At 40.5% G+C, this 24625-nt stretch overlaps 1 protein-coding gene across 2 annotated transcripts in view; it reads right to left on the bottom strand.

Moving 5' to 3' along the window:
• The window catches only part of TNIK (TRAF2 and NCK interacting kinase), a 391580-nt gene that overhangs the window by 143249 nt on the left and 223706 nt on the right, over positions 1–24625 (bottom strand). For both annotated transcript variants that reach the window (XM_058556353.1, XM_058556354.1), the window contains exon 4: positions 11269–11394. In XM_058556353.1, the coding sequence (XP_058412336.1) occupies positions 11269–11394 (126 nt within the window). The remainder of the gene's footprint in view (positions 1–11268; positions 11395–24625) is intronic.

Genomic DNA, 24625 nt, shown 5'->3' with positions numbered 1-24625 from the left:
ACCATATGACCTAGCAATTCCACTTCTAGGTACATACCCCAAAGAATTGAAAACAGGTGTTCAAACAAAAACTTGCCTCTGAATGTCACAGCAGCACTATTCACAATAGATAAAAGGTAGAAATAATAAAATGTCCATCATCAGGCAAACAAACAAAATGCGTATATCCATACAATAGAATATTATTCAGCTACGAAAAGGAAAATGAAGTACTGATGCATGATACAACACAGATGAATCTTGAAAACATTATGCTAATTGAAAGAAGCCAGACAAAAAAGGCTACATATTGTATGAATCTATTTATATGAAATATCCAGAAGAGGCAAATCCATACAGAAGAGAGCAGATTACTGTTTGCCAGGCACTAGTGGGAGGGAAGAATGGGTGTGGCCACTTAATCGGTACAGAGTTTCTTTTTGGGTGACAAGAAATGGTTAACATGGTAAATTTTATGCTATGTGTATTTTACCTGAAATTTTTTTTAAAAAGATAGGATGAGAAGATTTGTTTCAAAATAATAGCAGAAGGGAAGAAGTAAATGGGTGTGTATATGGGGCAGGATTGACTACTGGTTGATGGTTGTTGGGTCTATTTTTGGGTACATGGGTGTCCATTATACTATTCTATCTACTTTTGTGTATTTTGGGGATTCTCTATAATACAAAGTTAAAGAAAATCTCATTATATAGCAAATGGTGGTTCAAAGCCAGCAGGATGTACCAAAGAAACATCTTTGGGTAGAAAGAAAAGAATATTTTCTCAAGCAAGCAAAACACCCTTGTGCCACTTCTCCAAAGCCCATTTTGAAAAACACAGTGACCGGACCTCCTGTGAATGCATCCATTGCTCCTGTATCAGCTGGGGAAAACGTCCCACCACTGAGCTCTATTAGGCCACATAATTATAGTTCCCAAGGAAAGCAGTGGAAGCCCAGGGACTCCAGTCTTTTAAAATGAGATTGGACAAAATACTTTCAAATATTCAGTAGGAAACAATCCTGCTCTATCCAGGCACTAATGTCAGTGATTTCTATAATTTGTTTCTCCATTCAGCTCCAGCTGAAGGCTGCTAAATTCTTTTCATCTCACTATGGAACAAAATGATTGTCAAATTATGTAATGGGATTTTTTTTAAATAAGCAAAGAAAGAAAGAAACCAGCATTTGCCAGCAATCGGTTCCTGCAGCCACACAGCAACTCTGATAATTACTGCCACACACAGCGGGGACCCTCCCACGCCACAAGTAACCTCATCACGTTAATAAACAGAAACAGGGCTCAACACGCCAAGCCCAGCAGCGATAAGTCAATAACTTCACATCTCACAAGCAAGAAATAATGGATCATTAATATTCTCCCCAAAAGACAGTTCTCAAAGAGTTGACACTGGGGCAATATTACTTGCTAACATTTACTGAGAATTTACCGTGTGCCAGGCACCAGGCTAAGTAATTTGTAACTGTTGTTTCATTAATTCTCCTTCCCCTCAATTCCTTTTTCTTTATTTGGAAATGAAGCTTAGTTACAGTCTGCTGCCTTATCCATACACTCATTAAGTAACTGGAGCAGAGTTGCAAGTATGGTGCACTCTCAGGACTAGCTACGTGGCCTTGGGCATGTTCTCTAACCACCCTGGGCTCAGCACCCCACCATCATCACTATAAGATGCAAAACAAGAGCATCAACCTTATTGGTTTGATGTCAACATTAATTGTGTCTATGAATACAAAACTCCTAGTAGCCAGAAATCTCAAACTATATTTATTACTTTTCTATTCTCTGGTCTGTTTGCATTTACAAAAAAGTTTCCAACTTGGAAAACAGCATCAATAGCTCCCCAAGATCCACTTTTTCCTTAGATGATGAAGAAACATCTGAAAGGTGCTTATGAAGGGCCTTGGGCATGTGTGTTTCTAAAAATTCTATTAATGAAAGAGTACCAAGGACACATGTCTGTTTTTCAAGCTTGCATCACACAGCAAGAAGATACAACAGTGCATTCCAGGACATTGGATCTTTTTATTTTGAAGGTTGGAAGATGGTGGTGGTGGTGGGAGAGGTTTCAAACGAGTCTTACATTTGAAATTCTCACTCAACACCACCTACATAACTGGTCAGAAAATGAAATACACATGCATGTCACTTGGGAAGAGAGAAGGAAGGTTAAGTTGAAGGTGGGGACAGAACTGTGCTCAGTCACGATGGGAGTTGGGCCCGGGCCTGGAACAGTGTCACGGAGGGGATATTTAAAACACAGCACAGTGTAGTGCAACCCAATTATTAGGAAAAAGGTAGCTTGGATTATTGGACATGAGCAGTTATTTCTATCTAAATTAAAATGGCTAATTTTTAAAAACAAAGAGTTCTAATATACTTCACAATTTGCATGGTTGTCTGTCACATATTTTTGTCAGTTGTCTTATATTTCTGAGAGCAGATGTTTTCTGCTGTGGGGGAAGGAGGGCTTATGCCCTCCTGTGCTTTCCCCCTCTCCAGGGCAACATTTAAGGAAACGGTCTTGAGCCTCAGCTGATCCCAGAGGGAGTTTCAGAAGCACTATTTAAGTTATCCTTAAGCTCACCTCCTCACCGGGAGGGGCCTTCAGTCTGGAATCACAGATGTGGTCACATCTAACCTGCCCTTTCCAACCCCAGTCACCTCTGAAAGAATTTAAAAAGGTCTTTTCTCAGAGCCAGCCTAAGAGGCTCAGGATGATTTCTGGGGTTCCTACGGTATTCACTCACTTGCTAGTTAACTGATTTTAAATTCCTGTCACAAGAAACAAAGCTGTAAGGTATTTTTATTTTTATTTATTTTATTTTTTTTTTAATTTTTATTTATTTATTTTTCCCCCAAAGCCCCAGTAGATAGTTGTACATCATAGCTGCATATCCCTCTAGTTGCTGTATGTGGGATGCGGCCTCAGCATGGCCAGAGAAGCGGTGCGTCGGTGCGCGCTTGGGATCCAAACCTTGGCCGCCAGTAGCGGAGCGTGCGCACTTAACTGCTAAGCCATGGGGCCGGCCCTGAGGTATTTTTAAACTGTAGGCACTAGCCCAGAGTATTCCTCCCAAACGTCACTAGTCAGTCACCCACAAGAATAAATGTCTACTAACAGATCCCTTCTCTTTTATAGTAAAAGGAGGGCAGGAGACAGGGGTGAGGAAGAGGAGGGAACAGGAGGATGAAGGTCTACCGAAAATGAGAGAAGTTTGCACCAAGCAATTGAAGGGGCACCCTAAGAAAAAGGACAGGAAAGATAAACTTCCAAGAATTCACAACTCTGCAGAGGACCAGCCTACTGACCTTGAAGGTCCAGAAACATCAGCAAGACACAGGATATTTTTATCATGTGTGGCTGGGAATAGCCACAGATCTCATCTGCATGATTTATGAAGGTGTAAACAAAACCCAGACTCAGTACTTTGTCATAGAATGCTGCTTCATTTGCCAGAGGTAGTTTAAGTCTCACAATGTAAAATATGTGTGTATAGAAGAACAAAAATTGGTAGGTATACATTTATCATTTCAATCAACTGATGTAAAAGTAAAATAGAACTGTGGGGAGCTCCAAGCAACCTAAACAGCTTTTTGCATTCATTTTTAAACTAACATGTACTTAGAAAAGAGACTTCTTTGGCTTCTGAATTCTATTTTTAGACTTGAAAAGAGAATGCTTGAACTACAAATTCTAAGTCTTCCAAAAATAAAAAGATGAGTCCCAAGGATGGGAAGTTCCAAAATTGTCAATAAAGTTTCTGGATAATGAAAAACTTTGTATCTTGAGAATGACAACGACAGTTTGAATATATCGAGCCAACCGGTATTTTTAGCAACAAGAAGCCTGCCCAAAGGACAGGCCCACTGGACATGCTCTACAGTCGCCATGTCTAAGGAGACAGCCATCTCAGGGGCAGCATGGCAGCATGCAAGGAATGAGAGAAGTTAGCCGCATCTTCTATTTGGTCTTGCATGCAAGATCTTCTGGAGAATTTCTCCTGTTAGGGGTAAATCATTACATGCCCTTTGGACTCAATCACAGAAACTAACCCTGAGGCTGTAAGAAATTTACAACTCTTTAAGTCAGAATGCAACACCCAAAGAGAAGAATTTGGGATGAGGAGAGGGGACCAAGCTTTCAGATCAATTAAAAATAGGAAAAGAATAAAAACTAATGGCCTTAGAGGACCTAGGACTAAGCAAGTTGGTAGCTGAGGATTTTGAGAAGCACAACATAAACAGGAACAGAGACCCTGGCTCAACATTAATCTAGAAAAGGAACCAGATGGTTGTATAGACAATGAGCAGAGTAACTTTGGGCATACATGAAGTCTTCCTCTTGCTAAGGCGAAAAGCAGTTTAAGCACATTTCAAAGGAAATTCACGATAAAAGAAGAAATCATCTTCACATTCTTGTCACAGAATCACCCGTTAGTTCATAAAAATGGCTCTATTAAGGCTGAACTCAAGCCCAGTTGCAAAGTATTAAACTGAGTGTAGTTAGTTGTAGCTGTGTTTGTATCTAAGGAACTGACATTCGTCTCTATAGGTCATGCAATGGGGTTGTTTACCATCCCCCCTCCTATTATTTTAGGCACTCCTATATTTACCAAATTCAGCCTTATAAAAATATCTACTCACAAAGCATAAGATTCAATCACTTCTCCAGACGAGTGACCTAGCCTCTTTGTATGAAGGGAGTTCATTAGTTATAAAATCGACAAAAACTAATTAAAACAGTACCCCCATCCCCAAAATGAAAGCCTCATTTCTGATGCTTAGAACCAGGCAAAGAGAAATTTTAATTAACTGTTCAAAAGACCCAGCTACAGGTGGCTGAATTTTTAATGGTGCTATCTGCAGCACTTTACATTTAAATCTTAAAACAACCAAAAATGTCAGTGTGCATGGTTTCTGCCAAGCCAAGATGCCACAGCAATGCAAATCCAACCTTTAACAGACTTGGGTTTGGGGGCTGTGGCCAACATCACCACAGATTCTAGAAAGGATCCCTCATTGGTAGCTGAATGACATCATGTCTTCGTTCATCTCAGTATCTCATTCCCAGATGATCTGACACAGGGCACGGGCAAGTCGTGCAAATGTATGAAGCTGAACACACACAGAAGACAACAGGGAGTGACGGGGCCTCTGGTGCAAACTGCAGCGGGCACACGCCCTCATTTAGCGCTGTATACTGCTCTAACACACAGCTGTTATTTGGGATCAGGCTCGATATTTTCAGATCATCTGATTTTTCAAAACTTTTCAAGGAATCCAGGCTTTGTGTGAAACTGCTTGGTTTTTTCTAATGTTGGCATAATTAAAACACCACCACCTCATGTGAACCAAACTAAACACATTTACCTGGATAGCATTTAGCCTCCGGGCTGCCAGTCTGAAAACTCAGACCTAGTCCAAAGTTATCATCTTATAAGGAAGAAACCAAATGCCAGAGATGCTGCCTCTGCCAGGGTTAGAATCCAAGTCTCTGGACTCCAGGCCAGGTTTCAGCCAACCGCTAGCATGTCTGTCTCTAATATGCATACAGTATAATTTCTTAACTCTTAGCTCTGCAAGTCCACACTGTTACGGTCTAATGAATGGTTTATCGAGTCATTTCGGTACAATAATCTACCTGACTTGACTACCCTACATTTTGGAAGCTAATTAGAAATTTATTTCCTTTTGTAAGATATTCTAGCCCTGTGATTGTTGTGCTGGTATCGAAAAAAACAGCAAAGTGTGTGTGCTTCCGCTTTCTAATTTTAGAGAAATTAATGCTCTTAATAGACAGCACTTCTCACTCACTCCCAGTGTCTGAATATCATGCAGCAAAACGGCGAGCCTCTCATCCCTGAGATGCATGGAATGAGATGGCAGTGCTGTGTGTCGGAGCTCACTTGTTTCCGAGAGATCGGAATCTTTATTGCAAGAGCTCCCTTTTTTGATTTCCGGATCAGGCCCTGAGCAGTTGATAAAGGAGAATTACTTGGCCATTATCAGAAGTAGTTGTATTTCCACAAAGAGCTGGTACTAAACAAGAGTTTATCTCTATGACATGACTGATAGAATTCGCACAGATTATAATTCAATCAGACACCTGAAACAGCACATATACCGGCTGGTGGGATATGTGCAAACCTCCAGCCACAGCAAAAGAAATAACTGGGGAATAGTTCACATAGTCTGAATCCCGGGAATAAATGTTAGAAAGTGCTGCTTTTGGTTGCTACAGGATATGTCTCTATATAATCCATAATAATATTTTCATATAAATGTAATCCTCACAGAATGCCATTAGCCCAAAGAGTCAACTATCTGTGACCTTTGCAATTGTTTGCTAAAACATTCCCGAAAGGTTTAACGTACTTTTCAAAGTGTATTTCTTAGACTTCACACCAGTCTTATTAGCAGCTGACTGGTCTTGCTATCCTCTTTGAAAACTGGAAAAACTGAGGAATGAAGATTAAAGGTGACGTCAAAATAAACTTATTTAGACACAAAGCTTCAATCTTATTTGGAACACCAACTTCTGATATCAGAACCATTTTTCACAACTAAAAGGAGAAGTGTAGGATTCAGGGGCCTGATTCTAGCATCAGACAGCTTGGGGTTAGCTAGCACAATGGCTTCAACACCCACTAGGTCTGAGACCTTGGGCAAATTTCTTAACTTCTCTTAGCTTGATTTCCTCATCTGTAAAGTGAGGATAATGATAATATCTAATTTGTAGAGTGGTTGTAAAGATCTAATGAAATAATATGACAAGTCAAACACACACAGTACTTGGCACATGATAAGCAGGCAACAAATATTACCAGTCATTGTCATTATTAACACAGAATGGCCCAAGTTTAGTGAGTTAGAGACCTTGAAATAAGTATCCATCATCATACTCTATAACCAAGTTCCCACCACTATTGTAATGTGGTACTAATTTCCTAACTATTATGTTTCTGTTCTGCCTTTACTTTTCCAAGTTCCTCCTTAATTTGTCATCAAATAGAAGTGCAACTGGAAAAAGAAATGATGCTCTTTCCCTTACGAGGCACTTTATAGCTTTGTATTTTATCCCCAGTGACATAGAAGCTAAGGGATGACTAGTGGGGATGGTCAGAATAATCTTCTGCGTGGGCAGGAATCTGACAAGTGCGAGGCCCTCTGTCTTCCAAGCAGAATGTGGGGCCTGTCACTACCACATTTGCCACCTGCATTTAATTGCAGGTGGGGAAAAGGAATGTGAAGGCAGGGATCCTCCCCATGCGGCCCGGGTTTGGGAGTGATCACTACTCGCAGATCCCCCTTTGCCAGCTTCAGGAAGATTAGCCTGCTACACCAGTCTCCTAACTGGCCTCCCTGCTTCTACTCTGGCCCCCATCCCGTCTAGTCTCAACCCAGCAACCAGAGGGACCCCTTCACTGTGTGGATCAGATCCCATCCCTCTACCTTCAAAACCCTCCAGTGGCCCCCAGCTCACTCAGAGTAAAAGCTGATGTCTTTCCAATGGCCTGTAAGGAAGCTCCTGCATGATGCGGCCCCAGGTCTTATCTCCCACGTGTTCCGGTCACACTGACCTCATTGTTATTCCTGGAAAACACCAGGTCTGGCATGCCCTTCCTCGAGTCACCCACAACAGGGCTTCCCCTGGTCACTGTACCCACCACTGCAACCCCTGCCTGCATCCCCATGAAGCTCCTCCCCCGCTCTTCCAGGTGATCACCCACTTCTGACTTCTCTAGAGTCTTCTTACTTATAATGTTTATTGTTTGTGGTCTGTAGCAAGGACATAAGCTGCAGGAAAGTAGGGGCTTTCGTCAGTTTCATTCACTGATATATCCCAAGTGCCTAGAAGAGTGGCCTGTGCCTGGCAAGTGCTTGAGATATATTTGTTGGACGAATAAATGAATGAATGAGTGGTGAATGAATAAATGGACCCGTACACATGCAGCCTCTTGTTCCCAGCAATCATAGGGAGAGCTATTGGCCAGGGTGAGAACTGGCAGGCAGTAACTCATTTCCAGAGAACAAAACCTCCTGTGTGCGCCGTGCAGACACAAACAGGCTTGCTTCTCCCCTCCAGGGCCAATCTGAACACGGACGGCAGATTTTGCTCATTTTTTAAAAGAAACTTCTAGCGCCCTTCACAGAACTTCAGGCCAAGCCAAACTGTCACGTTTCAGGATGCCTGCATTCTCATCTGCATCCATCCATTAAATCAGTTTGGTGGCCCTGGGAGAGTCAAGTAGCTTCATTGAGATCCAGCAAAAAAAATGACAACTAATTTTCTTTCCAGCTTAAAACATCTCAGCATTAGGAAAAAGGTGACAAGGTTTCAAGGCCTGCTTAACCACTCCTCTCCTCCCTCAACCAACAATTTGTAAAGAAATACCCCAATTTTAACAGTTTAACCTAATAAGAAAACCAACTGCCCTATCTGGTCCATCTCACAAAAGGAATGATGTTAACAGTTCGGTGTGACCCATCTAGAAATAGTTGGAAGACCTCAGGTGATGAGCTGGAGGTGGTCGCAAAGCTACGTTAATGCTTTCTTTTAATTTGGAAACATGGTCCTGACCAAACAGAACACCTTTCTGTAGACAGCATCAAAATAGCTCTCATTCCCCACCTGTCATCTGCTGCAGCTCATGGCAGCACGGGGGTCATTGCTAAAATGCTGGGTTCTTGAAAATGCAGAAGTCCTTTGAGAACACAGAGATGTTCCAACTTGTGCCATCTCATCACACCCTGTTGAACCTGCAGGCCACAGGGAAACTGAACTCTCAAAGTACCTGTAGCAATCAGGTTTCAATCAATAATAATAATAATAGCAACCAAGTCTGTCCCAGTAATATCACTTTCATTCATAAAACAACTATTTTGTCAGCATCACGTGCCCTGCACCTTCCTAGTGTCGAGGAGGACAGTAAGATGCAAAACACACAATCCTCGTCCTCGGAGAGCTGTCTATATGAGGAGCAAAGATAGCCCGATGAGAAACAATAAAAAAAAAAGACATGAAAAAGTCAAATGTTTTAAAAATTAAATTACCGAAATTACTACCCTGAAATATCTTCAACATTATTGGTGTATATTATTCTAGACATCCCCACCATGTCAATATATGTATAGATATATATTTTTTTCCTTTTTCTTTCTTTTTTTTGACAAATATGAAAATGTACTACATATCTAATCATAGCCTCTAAAATGTATACCCATGTGTGTATATATATATATACACACACACACATATCTGTATATCTGTGTGTGCGTGTGTGTATCTGAATGTATTCCAACTGCCCTTGAGTAAAGTTGTACCAAGTTCATGTCCACAGGCAGGGGGAGTGACTGTCCATTCTGGGCATATCATTTAAAAAGAAAATCTTTGACAATCTACTAGGAAGAAATGGTATCTAATTCTTGTTTCCTTTTTCATTTATATTACTAGCAAGATTACATTTTAGAAACATCTTTATTGGTAATTGATATTTTTACTTTGTTAATTGCTGCCTTGTTCTTAACTCAATCTTTCTATTAGTAATTTCATATTTTTTCCTATTGATTTATTAAAACTCTTCATCTCTAAAGGCTACTAAATTCTTTCTCATCATATATGAAATAAATATTTTTCCTAAATTACCTATTTGCATTTTTACTTTGTGTTTTTTTTGTAATAAGAAACTTGTAAAAATTGACATAGTCAAGTCTATCAAAATTCTGTTTTGTAGTTATCTCCTTGCTGTCATATATCTATCTTTAGTATTACAGAGTCACATTTATTTTCTCCTACTACTTTTACATTTTTAATTTTCACATTTACATCTACTACACATTTAAGAGGACACAATTAAAATCTTACTGTAGCTCTTTCAGAAATCACATAAAAATATATAATCAATGTGATCATACAAAGTGGGTTTATCTACCCCAAAGTACATTTTTAATTTTAAATTTAGAGATGGATATTATGGGGGAAAAAATTCCCAGCAGCTCTTTTCACTTCCGAAGATTGTAGTATTCAATATCAGATGACACGACAATCTTGTTATTTTTCTGAGCTAACATTATTATACCCTTTCTGGTCACCAACTGTGTTCACTGTATTTGTTTTGTCTTGTCAGCTGGACTATAGATGTCTTACACATTAAGAGAGTAACTTCTACCCAAGACTGATTCCTTTGAGAAATCTTCCATGAAATAGTGGTCACTGGATCCACATCGTTTAGTACATAAATTGGCATATAGTAAGCACTGGATAATTCAGTGAATTTTTTGTGTTAGACACATAGTAAGACCTCTGGAAAATGAGCAAGACAACAAGTGGTTAAAAGGGTATGTTTAGAGCTATTAATCCAACAGCAACATATGAGACGAACAGAGATGAGAGAGAGGTAAATCGAGTAGGAGGCTACTGCAAAATCTAGGCTTCCACTGAATGGGCCTATACTAGTGGGGTGGTTAGAAAATTGAGAAACGAAGGTCACAGCAAGACAGCATTATAAGCCTGCCTGTAGGACCAAGTGAACAGAAGTTCCAATGGCAGAAATCAGGAAGGTGAAAAGAAAAGCAATCGGGGCAGGGCAGGGGCAGGAGCAGTGGGACAGTCTGTGGGACAGCTGTCTCATAGACTGCCAAAGACACAGGCCTGGGGCACATAGCTAAGTGGACGAGGGGAAACAGCCTATGAGAGTATCTACGCGGTGTCAGACACTGTCTCAGGTATTTTACTCATAGAGGTGAAATTTAAATTTCTGGCATCCACACATTAGTGCTAGACAAGGGGAAAGACACGTAGAGCTTGCTTAGATCTGAGCTCCACCATTTCTAGGCACACAAACCTTGGGGTAGTTTACTTATCCTCCTTGTAAATCTAAGTTTCGTCATCCAAAAAATGAGGATGATAATAATGTCTACCTCAAAGAGCCAGAATAAATGATAGAATCCATAAAAAGTAAATAGCATGGTACCTAAAATATAATAAAAACTCAATAAAGGTAGCCATTAGTGGGGGAAAAAAAACAGAGAATGAACAAGGGCTTTCGGGATGGTCCACATTAAGGGACAGAAGATAGAGATATGGAAAAGATGGAGATGTATTCAAGGAAATGGGAGAAAACCTTGAAAACACAATGTTATAGAAATCATGGATTGAAGGGTTTCAAAGAAGGAGTTACTTAAACTTAGTCATGAGGATGGAAAAAAGTGCCATTTGGTCCTGGTTGTTCTTTACGTAAAAAAAGCAAATTCGGACAGCACTACATACCCAAAGTTGGTCATCCATGCCTGGTGGGTTCTTTTTGATAAAAGCACCATAGTATGTAGCAATATTCCGGTGATGAGAATATTTCTTCAACATGTTAATTTCTTGTTTGATTTCTTCCTCTTCATCCTATATTGGAACAATAAACATTCTGTGATGAAAATCCAATGCCTTTAGTAGGATTCTGTTTTTCATCGCCATCTATGTCAACTATATATTAAGTTCTTTCTTAAGTTTTTTCTTCTATGTTGATAATCAAGCATAATTATTATATGACTTGACTTTCTTTCTTGATTACGAAGAAAAAATTTACAAGGCAACACATTGGCAGTCCAAGGGGGTCTTCTGTTTGTACGGCAAACAGGCATAACACGCTGTTGAAAATAAGCTGTTGAAAAAAAAGATACACCTCATCCCTTCACCTGGAAGAGATCAAGGCAGACAGATTATTGAGATAAAATTCACTCTAGGCCTCAGGGAACTATGTCCATTGAGTACCTATCACTGATCACCTCTGGTATAGAAAAGACTGAGGAAAGTGAAAAGAAAAAAATACAGACTCTTAGATTTAAAATTTGTTAGGTTCATTTTCTTTGAAGCCTACTTTATTGAAGTAGCTGACTGAAGATGATGAAAGTCAGATGGGAAAGTAAGGGTAAGTTCCCTAGATCTGAAGAAGTTCACAAAGCAGGACTATCCATCTCACCTTTGGGGAACTAAACATGAAAAGAAAGGGGAAATGCGGTAGGTAGTGCCATGGATGTGAAAAGAGATAGGTCTCCTACAGAGTAAGTTTCCTAATTCAGGTTGCATTCATTCTGAGTTTCCATCTGGAGTCCACCAACTTGGGCCATTTTTAGAGGCCCTGCCATCACTGGTGGAGATGCATGTGTTCTCTCATAATTTCATTTTGATAAGTACACATCAGTGGGACTGCAAAACAGTATTTTATATTTGAGACTGGCGGAAAAAATTTCTGTTCCGGGAAGATTGTTTCAGATACAGCAGTAAGAATCCCTGAGTGTAAGATGTTACATTACCATGATCTGAAGGACAACTCACAGTGTGTCCCTGTCTGGGCCGTGGTCCTCTCCAGCTACGTGGCCTCCTTCTAGTGTCTCTATACATACTCCCTTCTGCAGTCTCTCATGTTTGTCTTCCTTCCCTTTTTCTTCTTCACACAATCTCTACTCATCACTCCTGACTGGGTCTAACTGACACTCCTCAGGGATGTCTTCCCTAATTCTTTCAGGCAATGTCAAATCCCCCCACTATATCTTGTCCACTCCCTACACTTCACATATGCCATATTTCTTGGTACTGATATAGAGGTATGGGTCATGCTGTGTCAGAATTGCCCTTTTACTTGGCTCTCTTCTCCATGGACTGTAAACTCTCTTCTGCCTTCAGATCTCAGTTCCAGAGTCTTTTCCCCAGCAAAGCTCTCTGATCTGCCTGACCTGGTACTAACTCCACGGATCATTACGTGTCTCCTCCCTTGTAGCACTTACCAGAATTGCAATCCACATTTATTTGTCTAATCACTTGATTAAAGTCTCTCTTCCCTGTTGGTTCATAACAACTATAAACACAGGGATCCTGCCTGCTTTTGCTCTCTATAACATCCCCAGCACCAAGCAAGTGCCTGTGAAAAAATGTGAATGAAAGAATGAATGCCTACAAAGGGCCCAATGGCTGACAGCAGCATCAGTGATGTTTAAGAGGAACTGGTAAAAATAAGGTGAGGAGAGTGGTGAAATGCTGACATTTCCTGACCACACACAAAAAAAGTTCTAGTAAAAAGCAATGGAGATTTGCAAACTTAGGAGAACTAAGCACGTAACACATTGCATGGCTTAACTACGTCGAAGACTAGGTAATCCAAAAATAGAAGGTACGATTGAGATGCTGCGCTGAGGTGAAGCTCGTGGCCCTCACAGTGAGGGGAGAGCAGAGAGGGGCTGGGGTGGTGTCTGAGGGAGGGGATGGCATACTGCTGACCAGTGAACTCTCCCCTGTAGCTATGGGAAACTGCCCACGCCTTCACCGCAGGCCTAAGGAGAGACTGACCGTCAACTTGTTGAAGGGTCCCTGCAGCGTGACTCAAATGTCTTACTATGGTGCATATTAGCTATTTTAAACTCACCCTGTGGGGCCAAATAATTGTGGATGAATGTAGGATGTGAGTGGATATACTTTAGAGAAGCCTAAATAGAAGGGGAGAAAACAAACCTGAGCGTTTCTGGGGGCAGCCTGGGTCAACAGCCCCTTGGACTAAAGAGGCAGCTCCAATGAGGCAACAGAACACCCATCACTTCCCCAGGGCAGCCTCACAGGCTCAGCTTCCCTCGCGCTTCAGGAGAAGTCGGGCTGGTTCTACACGGATGTGCTGCCTGCCCCCTGGGTTCTTAACAGGATGGTGCGTGATGTGGGAGAATTAGAGGGGAAAAAACTGCCTAAAAAAAGCTTACCAAATCATTAAAAAAATAAGAACTTATGAAACAGTTAAATAACAGTGTAACTCAGTATATAATTAAATCCAAAATCAATAGTATTGGAGATCAGAATGAAGTCAGCGCATTCTCCATCACTCTGCGAAGGTAAACTGAGGCAATGTGACAGTGAAGAAAGCATACGCATTGAGTCAGAAAAATGAGGGGGGCAGGCAGGGTGCATGTTCAGTTTGGCTCCACTCCTTTCTGGCTGCGTGACCTCAAGAACGTAACCCACCTTTTGGAGTCTAAGTTTTCTCATCTATAATGAGACACAGATTTTATAGTTGTATTATTATATGTCCCAGTCTTTTGTGGTAATTAAATGAAGTATGTGAAAGTTATAATGTGTAATACAAATAAACATTATTATTAATCTTCTCAACCAGAAAATAAATAAATAACAAGGGTAGGGAATGTAAGTAACTTGAATTTTAGGTTTAAATTACACTATTTCCAAACACAATTAAGGAACCACGGTGGGTCATGGTTATGTAGCTCTAATCTAGAACCTTGATCTTGATCTCATATGACATTGTAAGTGAGCATGCAATTTATCAGGCCTTCAGGGCTACTGTTTATCTATATTTTTAGCCTAGGGCAATGATAGCAGCAAGTTATTTGGTGAAATTGAAAGGGAGGCACTTGCTATGACTACAAGAACTCACTTAACCTTTCCACAAGCAGTCCAGCCTCTCACAATACGGCTCATTGAATGAGATGGGTTACAATGCTTTCCAAAAATGACAACAACTGAGGCTAGAATTAGATTACAAAGTTATGAGAAGGATATCCTCTATTTTGTAAATGGATTATTATGTCTTTTTTTTTTTTTTTTGCTGAGAAAGATTTGCCCTGAGCTAACATCCACTATCAATCTTCTTTTTTTTTCCTGTACATGAGCCGCAGGCACAGCATGGCCACTGACAGACGAGTGGTGTAGGTCCATGCCCGGGAACTGAACTCAGGCCGCCAAAGCAGAGTGCACCGAACTTAACCACTAGGCCACCGGGACTAGCCCTATCCTGAATATCTTAAGAATTAAGCATAGGGATGAAGCTCACAGGGAAATAAATGACCACTGTGTTGTAATGAAAAACAAAGTAATGGTACCAAATTGTCACAAATTTAAAAATGGAGCAATTTTGGGCCAGCCCTGGTGGCCTAGTGATTAAGTTCGGCACACTCTGCTTCAGTGGCATGGGTTCAGTTCCCGGCCACGGACCTAGGCCACTTGTCTGTCAGTGGCCATGCTGTGGTGGCGGCTCACATACAAAAAAGAGGAAGACTGGCAGCAGATGTCAGCTTAGGGTGAATCTTCCTCAGCAAAACAAAAACAAAAAAACGGAGTAATTTTAATAAGCCACGTCCAGTACTCTAGGAAGAACCGTCACTTCAATCAGAAGATTCAAAATTGAGTGCAAGCTGATTCCTTACGTAACCTCAGATATGGCATTTAAACTCTCAGTCAGTTATTTTGTAGTTACTTTGTCAGTTATTTCCCACCCATGAATCTGAAAAAGAATACCTCTCTAAGTCACCTCTCAGGGCTTAGGAATGATTAAGTGCTTATTTAAGCACAGCTTTATTATTGACATAATGAAGATTTTTTTTTTCAAGATCATAGGAATCTATCTATTGCTTAGTATTTGTGCTAGACCAAAAAAAAAAAAAAAAAAAAATGGCCATGGTATTTGGCAGGCTCCCTCATGAAGAGGTGGAGTCCATCTCCTCTCCTTGTCTCTGGGCTTGGCCACGTGACCTGCTTTGGCCGATGGGACGTTAGCAAATGTGATGCAGGAGAGGCCTGAAAAGCGCTCGTGCGTTGGGGCGGCCCTCTCTGATTGCTCGCAGAGAACACTCCCATGTGAGAAACCAGGACTGGCCTCCTGGAGGATGACAAACCATGTGAAGAGATGGTGGTTTTCAAATGCAAGGAAATGGATGATGCCAGGTGATGCTCTTAAGCCACTGACTACCTCTGATGACGATGTGATCATCACGACTGTGGTCATGACACACAGCCAGGGCCAACCTTACGTAACGTTCACTATGTACCAGAGGTTGCGTGTGAATTATCTCATTTAATACTCAAAACAGTTCTACGAAGTAGATGTTTTTAATGATTCCATTTTACAATGAGAAAATGTTTCAGAGAGTTTATTCAGAATATATTTTAAACGTTAGAGCTAAGATTCAAAGCCAGATTCGTCTGACTCCAAAGCCAGTGCTTTTAATTCTATACTGAAAACTCCTAGACAGAGGAAGAGCAATTACCCACGGTGATAAAACCAAAGCTCTGATCACGAAAGAAGAGTTTAGGAGCATCTTAAGCTGAGGCTGAAGAGAAACCTGCGTTTGGTCCTCCAATTAAAGGAGCTTGTTAGCACACAATAATATTTGCTTATGAATGATTTCAGGAGATAAAGGAGAGATTTAAGTTGCATATTTATTACAGAGGGGAACACACTTTAAGCACCTACAATGTGCTAGGATTTAAAAATGGAATTAATAAGACATTTAATATTAAAGTGCTCTATAACAAAGAGTTCGCCCAACCTTTAGCTCTCAATCCATCGAACAGAAATAAAACTGTGTAATTCCTATAACAATCCGACAGACTGGTCAGTTTTAAACTCTAGAGGGAAGTGAGAGGTGTATAGACTCATAAATGCCACCACCTCCTAGATGTAGGGGCACTGGCTAGAACCGTTCTGCCCCTGCTCACCTGTCCTGCCTTCCATAGCAGTTGCTGGCACTAGGCAAGTGTTTGTGTCAACCTCTCTGTCATTCTCACCTTCACTCTTGACTGAATGTGACAAAAAGTTGAAGATAATTTATTGGTAAAAAATCATAGACTGTTAGAAGCGGAAGAGATTGTTGACATTTTCTAGGATGGGATTTAAAAAAACTTTTTAAAACAATTTGTAGTAGTGAAATCCATTCCTCCATTACACATTTTATTCAGGATGCCAATATATAGCATCAGTAAAAACTAGACTTTTTAAATCAGTCCACATTTATTTTACTGTTTACCTATGTAATATCTAGTTATAAAGTTAATCAATGACGACAAACAGGGTGTTTTAGTGAATACAAAATTAGAATTTTCCAAAGAAATTTAAAGTTACACTTCAGCTTCAATATCTTATTAATTTTTGGTTTTGTTTTGGTTCCAAAGGAGAGAGAAAATCTACATTTCCTAAGATAAGTAATTGCAAATGGTAACAGTTACTTTTAAAGAGCATGCCTTGAAATTTCAGTGGAATCTTCATCTTGAATGACATTTGCACATGAATGGACTAACTAGCAGTACAAACTAAGAGGCCGCCATTTCCCAGTGCATCCAAAGTTGGTATATAACAGACAGTTTGAAGTTTGTTTTTTCAAATCACAGTTTATTAAATGTTAAAATGCATTACAAATTAAAAGATAATTAAGCACGTCTGGATCCTCTAAAATTATCTCAAGGTGATGTTATGTACCTGCCAACTATATTTTTACAAGTCTAAAGAAACAGACCCACCGTGTCTGTTTAATGAGTTGCCGAAGCCCACATCTCTTTACTGCAGCATTGACAGAACTCGGGATTTTACCATGACATTCTGCAGACAGCACCTGAATGTGTTGTATACATCAACCCTAAGCTAAATGAATTCATTCAACAGATATTTAAGTGCCTACTAGGCATAATGCCAAATGCTAATAATGTAATAATACAACAGTGGGCATAACAGATTCAAACTTACTATCGTCTAGTGGGGAACACAGACGGAAATCAAAGAATAACACAGATGCATGCAAAATTACTAACATGAGAGGTATGGATGGGTAATCTAATTGGGGGCCTCAGGGGAGACAGCCGTTAGAAATCCAAGTTTGAGCTGAATTCTAAAGGCCTTGTAGGAGTTACGTAGTTGGGAGAGAAAACAAAAAAGTGAGATGTGGTGTGGTTGAGGAGGGAACCGTTTTCCTGGTAGAGAAACAGTGACTGCCAAGGCTCTGTAGCTAGAGGGGATATGGCATGTTGTCTCCTACCGGGGTCACAGGCACCATGGAGAGAAAAGTGAAAAATGTCTGCAAGAGACACCATGATGGTAACAATAAAATGCACTGAACACTGTGTTCCACATATTGTTTTCAAATGCTTCTAAATAACTCTATTTATGTCTCACACTAACTTTATGAGAGAAGTGATATTATCCACATTTATACATGTGGAATAAGGGAAGGTTAAGCAACATGCCCAGGGTAAGAGAGCCATGAAGTGTCAAAACCAGGATACATCCTGAAGGGAGTGACAATCCGCAGTGTCTTCTTTACCATTAGGCTAACCGCTCTCTCTTACCAGGAAGTGGTGTCCCTCAGAGCAGCAGATAACACAAGTCTGACGTGCATCTTTCTCATACCCAAGCCTGCACCGATGTATGACTCCCAAGAAAATCATAAATTAAAAAAAAGAGCTGTGCTCAAGTGACCCAGAAGCAAATTGGTTTTAACCCTAGTAGTGTTGTCATTCATTTGGCTAAACTCCACCATAAATGAAGTGGCTTATAGCCTCAAGAATCTAGACCTGCAATTCAGGCAACAGCCCACAGGAATTGGAATGAGTCTTCTTTTCTGATGGTATTAACAGTGCAATTGATAATGTCTCCTCTTTTGGCTTTGGTTACCAAGAAAAATAACTATGGAGTTCCCTGTGACTTGTAATTTGGATTTGTTTCTCCTTTATCTGGCTTTCTACTCTTTACGTTTTCTCTGGTCTCTTGTTTTTACAAGTATATTATCATTTTGCGTAGCATCTACTATGTGCCAGGTTCTAGGTTAGCAGGCTCTGCAGGAGGTACAAAGATGCACAATGCACAGTTCCTGTGCCCGGCTCATTAAAGTCAGAAGGCTTTAAATGAGAAACAGAGGACATTTCATAAAGGGAAAACAAAAGGTGAGCTTCAAGTCATTCAGAAGAAAGCCAATATATTGATAAGGAAGACAAGACTCAAAAGAGCTCAACAAGAGAGAACCTAGTCAGGTCAAAAGAGAGACATAAACGTGAGATGGAGAAGACGTGCTGTCAGTGCAAAGGAGGGGACAGATCCACAAAAGGAGACCCCACAGTCCACTACTGTGGAACTTCGTTGCAAATCTGAATCTGAACAGCCTGCTCAACGCTTCCAGGCCCCCAAGCTCTGTGTGCCAATGTCCTCACCCACATGCATCTCAACTCCACTAGGGGAAACGAGAATTAATTATAGCTTTGATCGAATGCTTTGAGGTACACAAATGAAAGGCACTATTGAATACAAACCAACATGATGGAAAGATATTTTTAAAACCCAGTGAACCTAAGTGCTCACCTTCTTTAGTTTAGGGGGTAGAGACAGTAGTCCACAAGTCCATTTTTTGCTCTTAAGCAATCTCTCTAACACGTGTGCACACACATATGACAAGCCTTACACATCCAGGCCATACACTGACCACGCGTGCACATGTGCAGAGACCTAGACACACATAAGCCACCAAAGGGACATAATCTGTATGGACGGTGAGAAGAAATGCTGAAGTGTGCATGGAATGGGCAGCTCAGCTCATTCAATTTTAGAACTCCAGAAGCTTTCCAAGTTCTACATCCTGTACAACACACAGAGGTAAAGCCCTGAAAATAGCCCCAAAGGTGGAGAGTACTATGGAGACCAAAACACATTTGTTTATCTTATCTCCATTAAAAGTTCTCATCATGTGCTTTATCATACTGGTGTGTCTGCTAAAGACATCCACCTGAACAGCTCCAAAGGAAAAGTCCCAAAGAGGTGTCCGGAAGGGTCTCTGTGGCAGAAGAGCCTGGGGTGGGCATTCCAAGGCTTTGCTCAACCCACTTGAGGGTCAAGCTCCCACAGCTGGGAATGCCGCTCTCCCAGCCCTACCAACGTAACCAACACAACCAACATCTACCCATCCTATGGCTCTCACGTAGTTCTCACTTTATGAGGGAACATACTGGCCACACAGATAGGTCAGTTTCCTTCTTAAATTCTCTCTTAATACTCTCTGTATACTCTTTGAAAATTAAAAAGAACTCTGATTAAGTAACTGTCCAACTGTTTGTTAAACGTCTTTCCAGCATGCTGGAACGTAAGATTCCAGAAGATAAGGTCTGTCTTCTTCACTGCTATCACCCCAGAGCACAGCATATTCATCCATTCTTAAATGAATGAATTAATGAATTATTGTAATTTCAGTCTTCAGCTTCTGGAATCTAGTCCCACTTTGTCTCCTGGATCCTGATCTACATTAAGTCATTTGGACAGCTACATATTGCACAGAGTAGGACTAACAACTTTGTAACTGAGGTGGTGAAGTCAGGGCTGAGTCCAACTGTTTACATGTATTAACAAGTAACTAACCCACGTATGGCACGTAGTTCAGAGCACAGGCTACCATCCCCATATACAACCACTGAAGATCAACTCACACTGTAAAATCCTCTTTTCATTCTGATCACCTGCCCCATTTAGGCATTCACTGTCTCTTACCAGGACTAACAATTAAAATTGTTTATTGAGGAACTGTTACGTGCCAGGCATTAGATATTATATAATTTTAGTCTCAAAACAAATTTGCGATGTTTGTATTCCCATCTAACAGATAAGAAAAATGAGACTCAGAAAAGTTTTAAAATTTGCCCAAGGTCACGGTTAGTAAGGAGAGGAGTGGGGTGTGAATCCAGCTGTATCTGAAGCTGAAGGCCACACTCAGCGATGCCCCTCATCTCTCATTCTTATAACAGGGCTGTGGGAGGGTGGGCACACCCTGATGGGCTGGACTCGAATTCCAACTCTGCCATTTACTGTCTGTGGGGCTTGGGCGAATAACTTAGGCTCCTTGTGCTTTCAATTCCTCATTTGCAAAATGGATACAACAGCAGTGCTCCCCATGGGAGATGTTTTGAGGATTAAACGAGTTCATATATGTTGTATTAAGTACCAAGAACAGTGCTTGGCACATAATAAGCACTCAATCAATGTTACCAACTTTTATTTTGACCATGGCTGTTTCTGTTGTTATTACTATTAACAATACCATTATGTGCTATGTTACTAATCCCTCCACTGAACTGCCTCCCTTTGGGAGGGAGGAACCAAATGTGCTTAGAGCACTGTGTCACCTGACTTTTCCAAACAACCCAAGATGAAAAGATGTTTTTTTTCTTTTGGTCCAATTTCAGCATTCAATGAGCCCATTAACTATGGGCAAAGCACTCTACCAGAGGCTCCTGGGAGAAGGCCACTTCCTTAGTCTTCAAAGAGAGATTGAGCCTGGTGATAAGCTTCATCTACAGGAATTCAGTAAGACAGAAATAGAAACTCAGTCAAGCAGGGCTTAAAATGGATCTTTCTAGAAGGCAAATCCCATCATGTCACTTGGCTGGTTAACTTCTGGCTCCCATCCTGGCTCTAGCAGCGGTTGGGGAAAGGGGCCAGGACCTACAGCCTCCCACCCCTTGAAAAAAAAAAAAAAAAAGAAAAAAAAAAAACCTATATCTCTTTTATTTATTGGATTTTTGCCTAAGACTATTTGACCCAAGTGTTCTATTGGGAAAATAAAAAGTTGGAAAATCTTGCAAAATCCTTGTCATGGTGTTCAATTCCTTCATGACCTGGCTGTAACTTGTCCAGATTCATCTTGTATCACTCTTTCCTCAGCACTTTTTAATCTTAAAACTAAACTATGTAATAGTTTCCAGAACATGCTCCATGCTCTCAGCCATCATGCCTTGGCACAGGCTGTCTCCTTGGCAGGAGTGTCCTCCTCTGATTGTCCTCCTGGGCTTAATCACTGTCCCTCACTATCACATCAAACTTCATAAGTAAATTTACTTATGAATTTTGTAACTTTATTATAAAATTGATTAGCTTTACTTATAACTATTTAGGGCAAGGCTGTGTTATCGTGAGTTGTCCTTCAGGCAAAGGACCATTTTTTCATCCTTGAATTTCCAGTCCTGTCATAAAGTAGGTGTTTAGTAAATGTTTATTGAATAACTTAAGGAAAAAAAAATCGCACCAAATTAAACACTAACTACTTCCACCTTAATTGAAGACTTATAGCAATGTGGATAAAAGGATGGACTTAAAGAGTTAAAAGTTGAAATATTCACTCCACCATTTCTGTTACATTGAGCAAGATACTTCATGTGCCTGGTTTTCTCATCTATAATGGGACTAATAATGGACTCTGTTTTGTAGGTTGTTGAGGGGATTAAATGAGTCAATATATAGAAAGTAATAAAAAGAGTTCTGGCACATAATAGTCACTCCATCAGTGTTAGTTACCATTATCACTATTTTTGGCTGAAATATACAAAATGTAACTAGAGAGGCACTTTACTTAAGGACCAAATCAGCTTTGAACATGGGCACTATAAAGACACAACATAATTCTCCTGGTTTTGCCTACTCAGCATCCTCCCCCACATTTTCTCTAATAGCTCTCAGGCTTTTCTTTGAGGAATCATCCTTCCCAACTCCCAGTCCCTGTGTTAGTTTCCAGGCCAGGCACCCAACCCAGACGTGGCTGAAGAGAAACAGGGATTGGTTCAGGGATGGTGATATGACCCAAGCTGGGCCATGGATATTCAGACTGGCACTTTTGCTGGGACTAAGGGTAATGCAGTAATTAGAACATGAGCCTGGAGCTGCTCGTGGGAAGAAAGCAGAGCCCAGAGATGGAGAGCGACAAAATTCCCAATCACATCCTCTGACTGCCTGGATCCTACTGAGCACTTCTTTTTTTAATATACACAAGCCAATAAATTCCATTTCAGCTTTATTAACTTTGCATGGGGCTTTGGTACTACAACCCAAAGTGTCCTGAGTAATATGATCACAACCAGTCATTTGAAAGGTAAAAGCCTATGATATTAAGTTAGTATCTCATTAAGTCCCATATGGGCTTCAAGGTATCATTGTAAAGGGACTAGTCTACACCATGAAATTTTGTCCAAATGAAGATGGGGATTATTTACAGGGTTATCAAAGAATTAAAGTCTCTTCACACTTGGTGTTCAGAGAGCAGTAAATACAAGACCTTAGAAAAAGGCTCCTCTGACTTTGGTGTGTATGAAGCTCCTTGAGGAGCCTGTAGACAAGGCAGGTTCTGAGGCTCCACCTAGAAGTTCACAGCAGGCCCAGGAGTCTGCATCTATCGTGAACACCCTGGGGTGCTTCTAGTCCACTGATGCTGGTAGTCCACTTAGAGAAATACTATCCAAAAGATCCAATTTTGTTTAGATGTTGTAGGCAAATCTAGAGAGCACAAACCCACCTGGGATGGAACCCCCAGAAAGGGAGGAAATGCAGAAATTCCCATAATTATTTCAGGAACTAAAAGAAACTTCAAAGATTGAGTCTGAGTTTAGGCACTAATTCTGAAGCAAATATTAGCAAATTTGGAAGGAAACGTCTCAGCTCTAAAACAGGAAAGACACAAGAATTACATCCAGTTCTCTCTGTGGCTATTTTCTATTTAAAAAAAAAAAAAAGAAGAAGTGATATAGAATAAAAACAATAATTTAAAAATTGATTTCTTATGGCTTTATCAATTTCATTACAATAAACTGTAGTAACTGCAGTAGATCACTGCAAACAATTAACAAAGACGACCTTTGAGAATTCATCTCAGTTTTTAACGGAGCAGCTATAATGAGCACAATTATAATAATTGCTAAGAAGCTTTTGCAGCGTTCCACAATACACAAAAGACAACATGGCAAAATGAAACAGACTGTTTTCTGAGGGCATCACATGAGTTTCACAAAGGAAATCTTATGTTGACTGTGATGTGTAAGGGGGTGATACAAGTCATTAGATGCCATATCACACACCATGGGAAATAAGAAAACCATTTCCTGATGTGTATCTGTGTTTGCCTTTGTTAAGGGTCAATGGTTACATAATGGTCAATGATGTGCCTCAATCAGGGAAACTGTGCAGCTCTTTCAACAGGGGTGCCCCAAGAGAATTAAGCCTAAACACTATCAAGTATCCATTGTACTCAATGGATTGACTCTCCTACGCACTGAAAATGGGGTTAGCTCTATATCATCCTTGGGAGAATTGAGAAAATAGTCTCTCACATCATTTTCTGTAGGGCTTAGCTGCCTTGTGAAACCTGGTTCAGAAAAGCTAACAGACACTCCTTAAACTGAAAATACATACTCTGGAATAAATTCCTCGGTAACTTTTTTGATTCCAAGCAAGGTGGTCTAGCAATAGTAAGTGGTTCTCTGAGCAATTTAAAGTCTCACAAATAAAATCAGAAAAAGTAATATACAGTGCTCTCAGGTCATACTCTATGCATTAATATACAACTTTGTGCACACTTGTGCCCTGAGATTAATGACGTCAACAGAGCTCTGCTGTAGTTCAGCAGAACCACACAACAGAACTGTACGGCGTAATTGTCTTGGACTCCATCCACAACCATTAGTTGTTAAACTGCCAAGTGCATCATATTATGTGGAGATCCCATTCAATCCAAGGAAAATACAGTCGTATGACTTCAGCAGAAGTGCAGAATAAACTCTGATTTGTTTCGTGGTGGGAGCTCTGTAAAAGACGTGCACATTTATAATGGGTTTCTGTGCAGAGACTGATAATATCTGATCTTGATTTTTGCATCAGACCCTGCTAATTGACCGTACAAGTATTCATTCTCCCTTCATTCCTGACTAGTAGAATCTGGATTAACTCGACACGCTGGTAGAATAAAAGACTACATTTCCCGGCTTTCCTTGCAGCTAAGGATAGCCAATGAAAGCAGAAATAAGTAGAACTGTTATATATAAGCAGAAAAGATTTCACTGGAAGGGG

The sequence above is a fragment of the Diceros bicornis genome, chromosome 15, assembly GCF_020826845.1.
Source record: "Diceros bicornis minor isolate mBicDic1 chromosome 15, mDicBic1.mat.cur, whole genome shotgun sequence".
Taxonomy (NCBI): Eukaryota; Metazoa; Chordata; class Mammalia; order Perissodactyla; family Rhinocerotidae; genus Diceros; species Diceros bicornis.
This window is presented reverse-complemented; position numbering and strand designations above follow the sequence as displayed.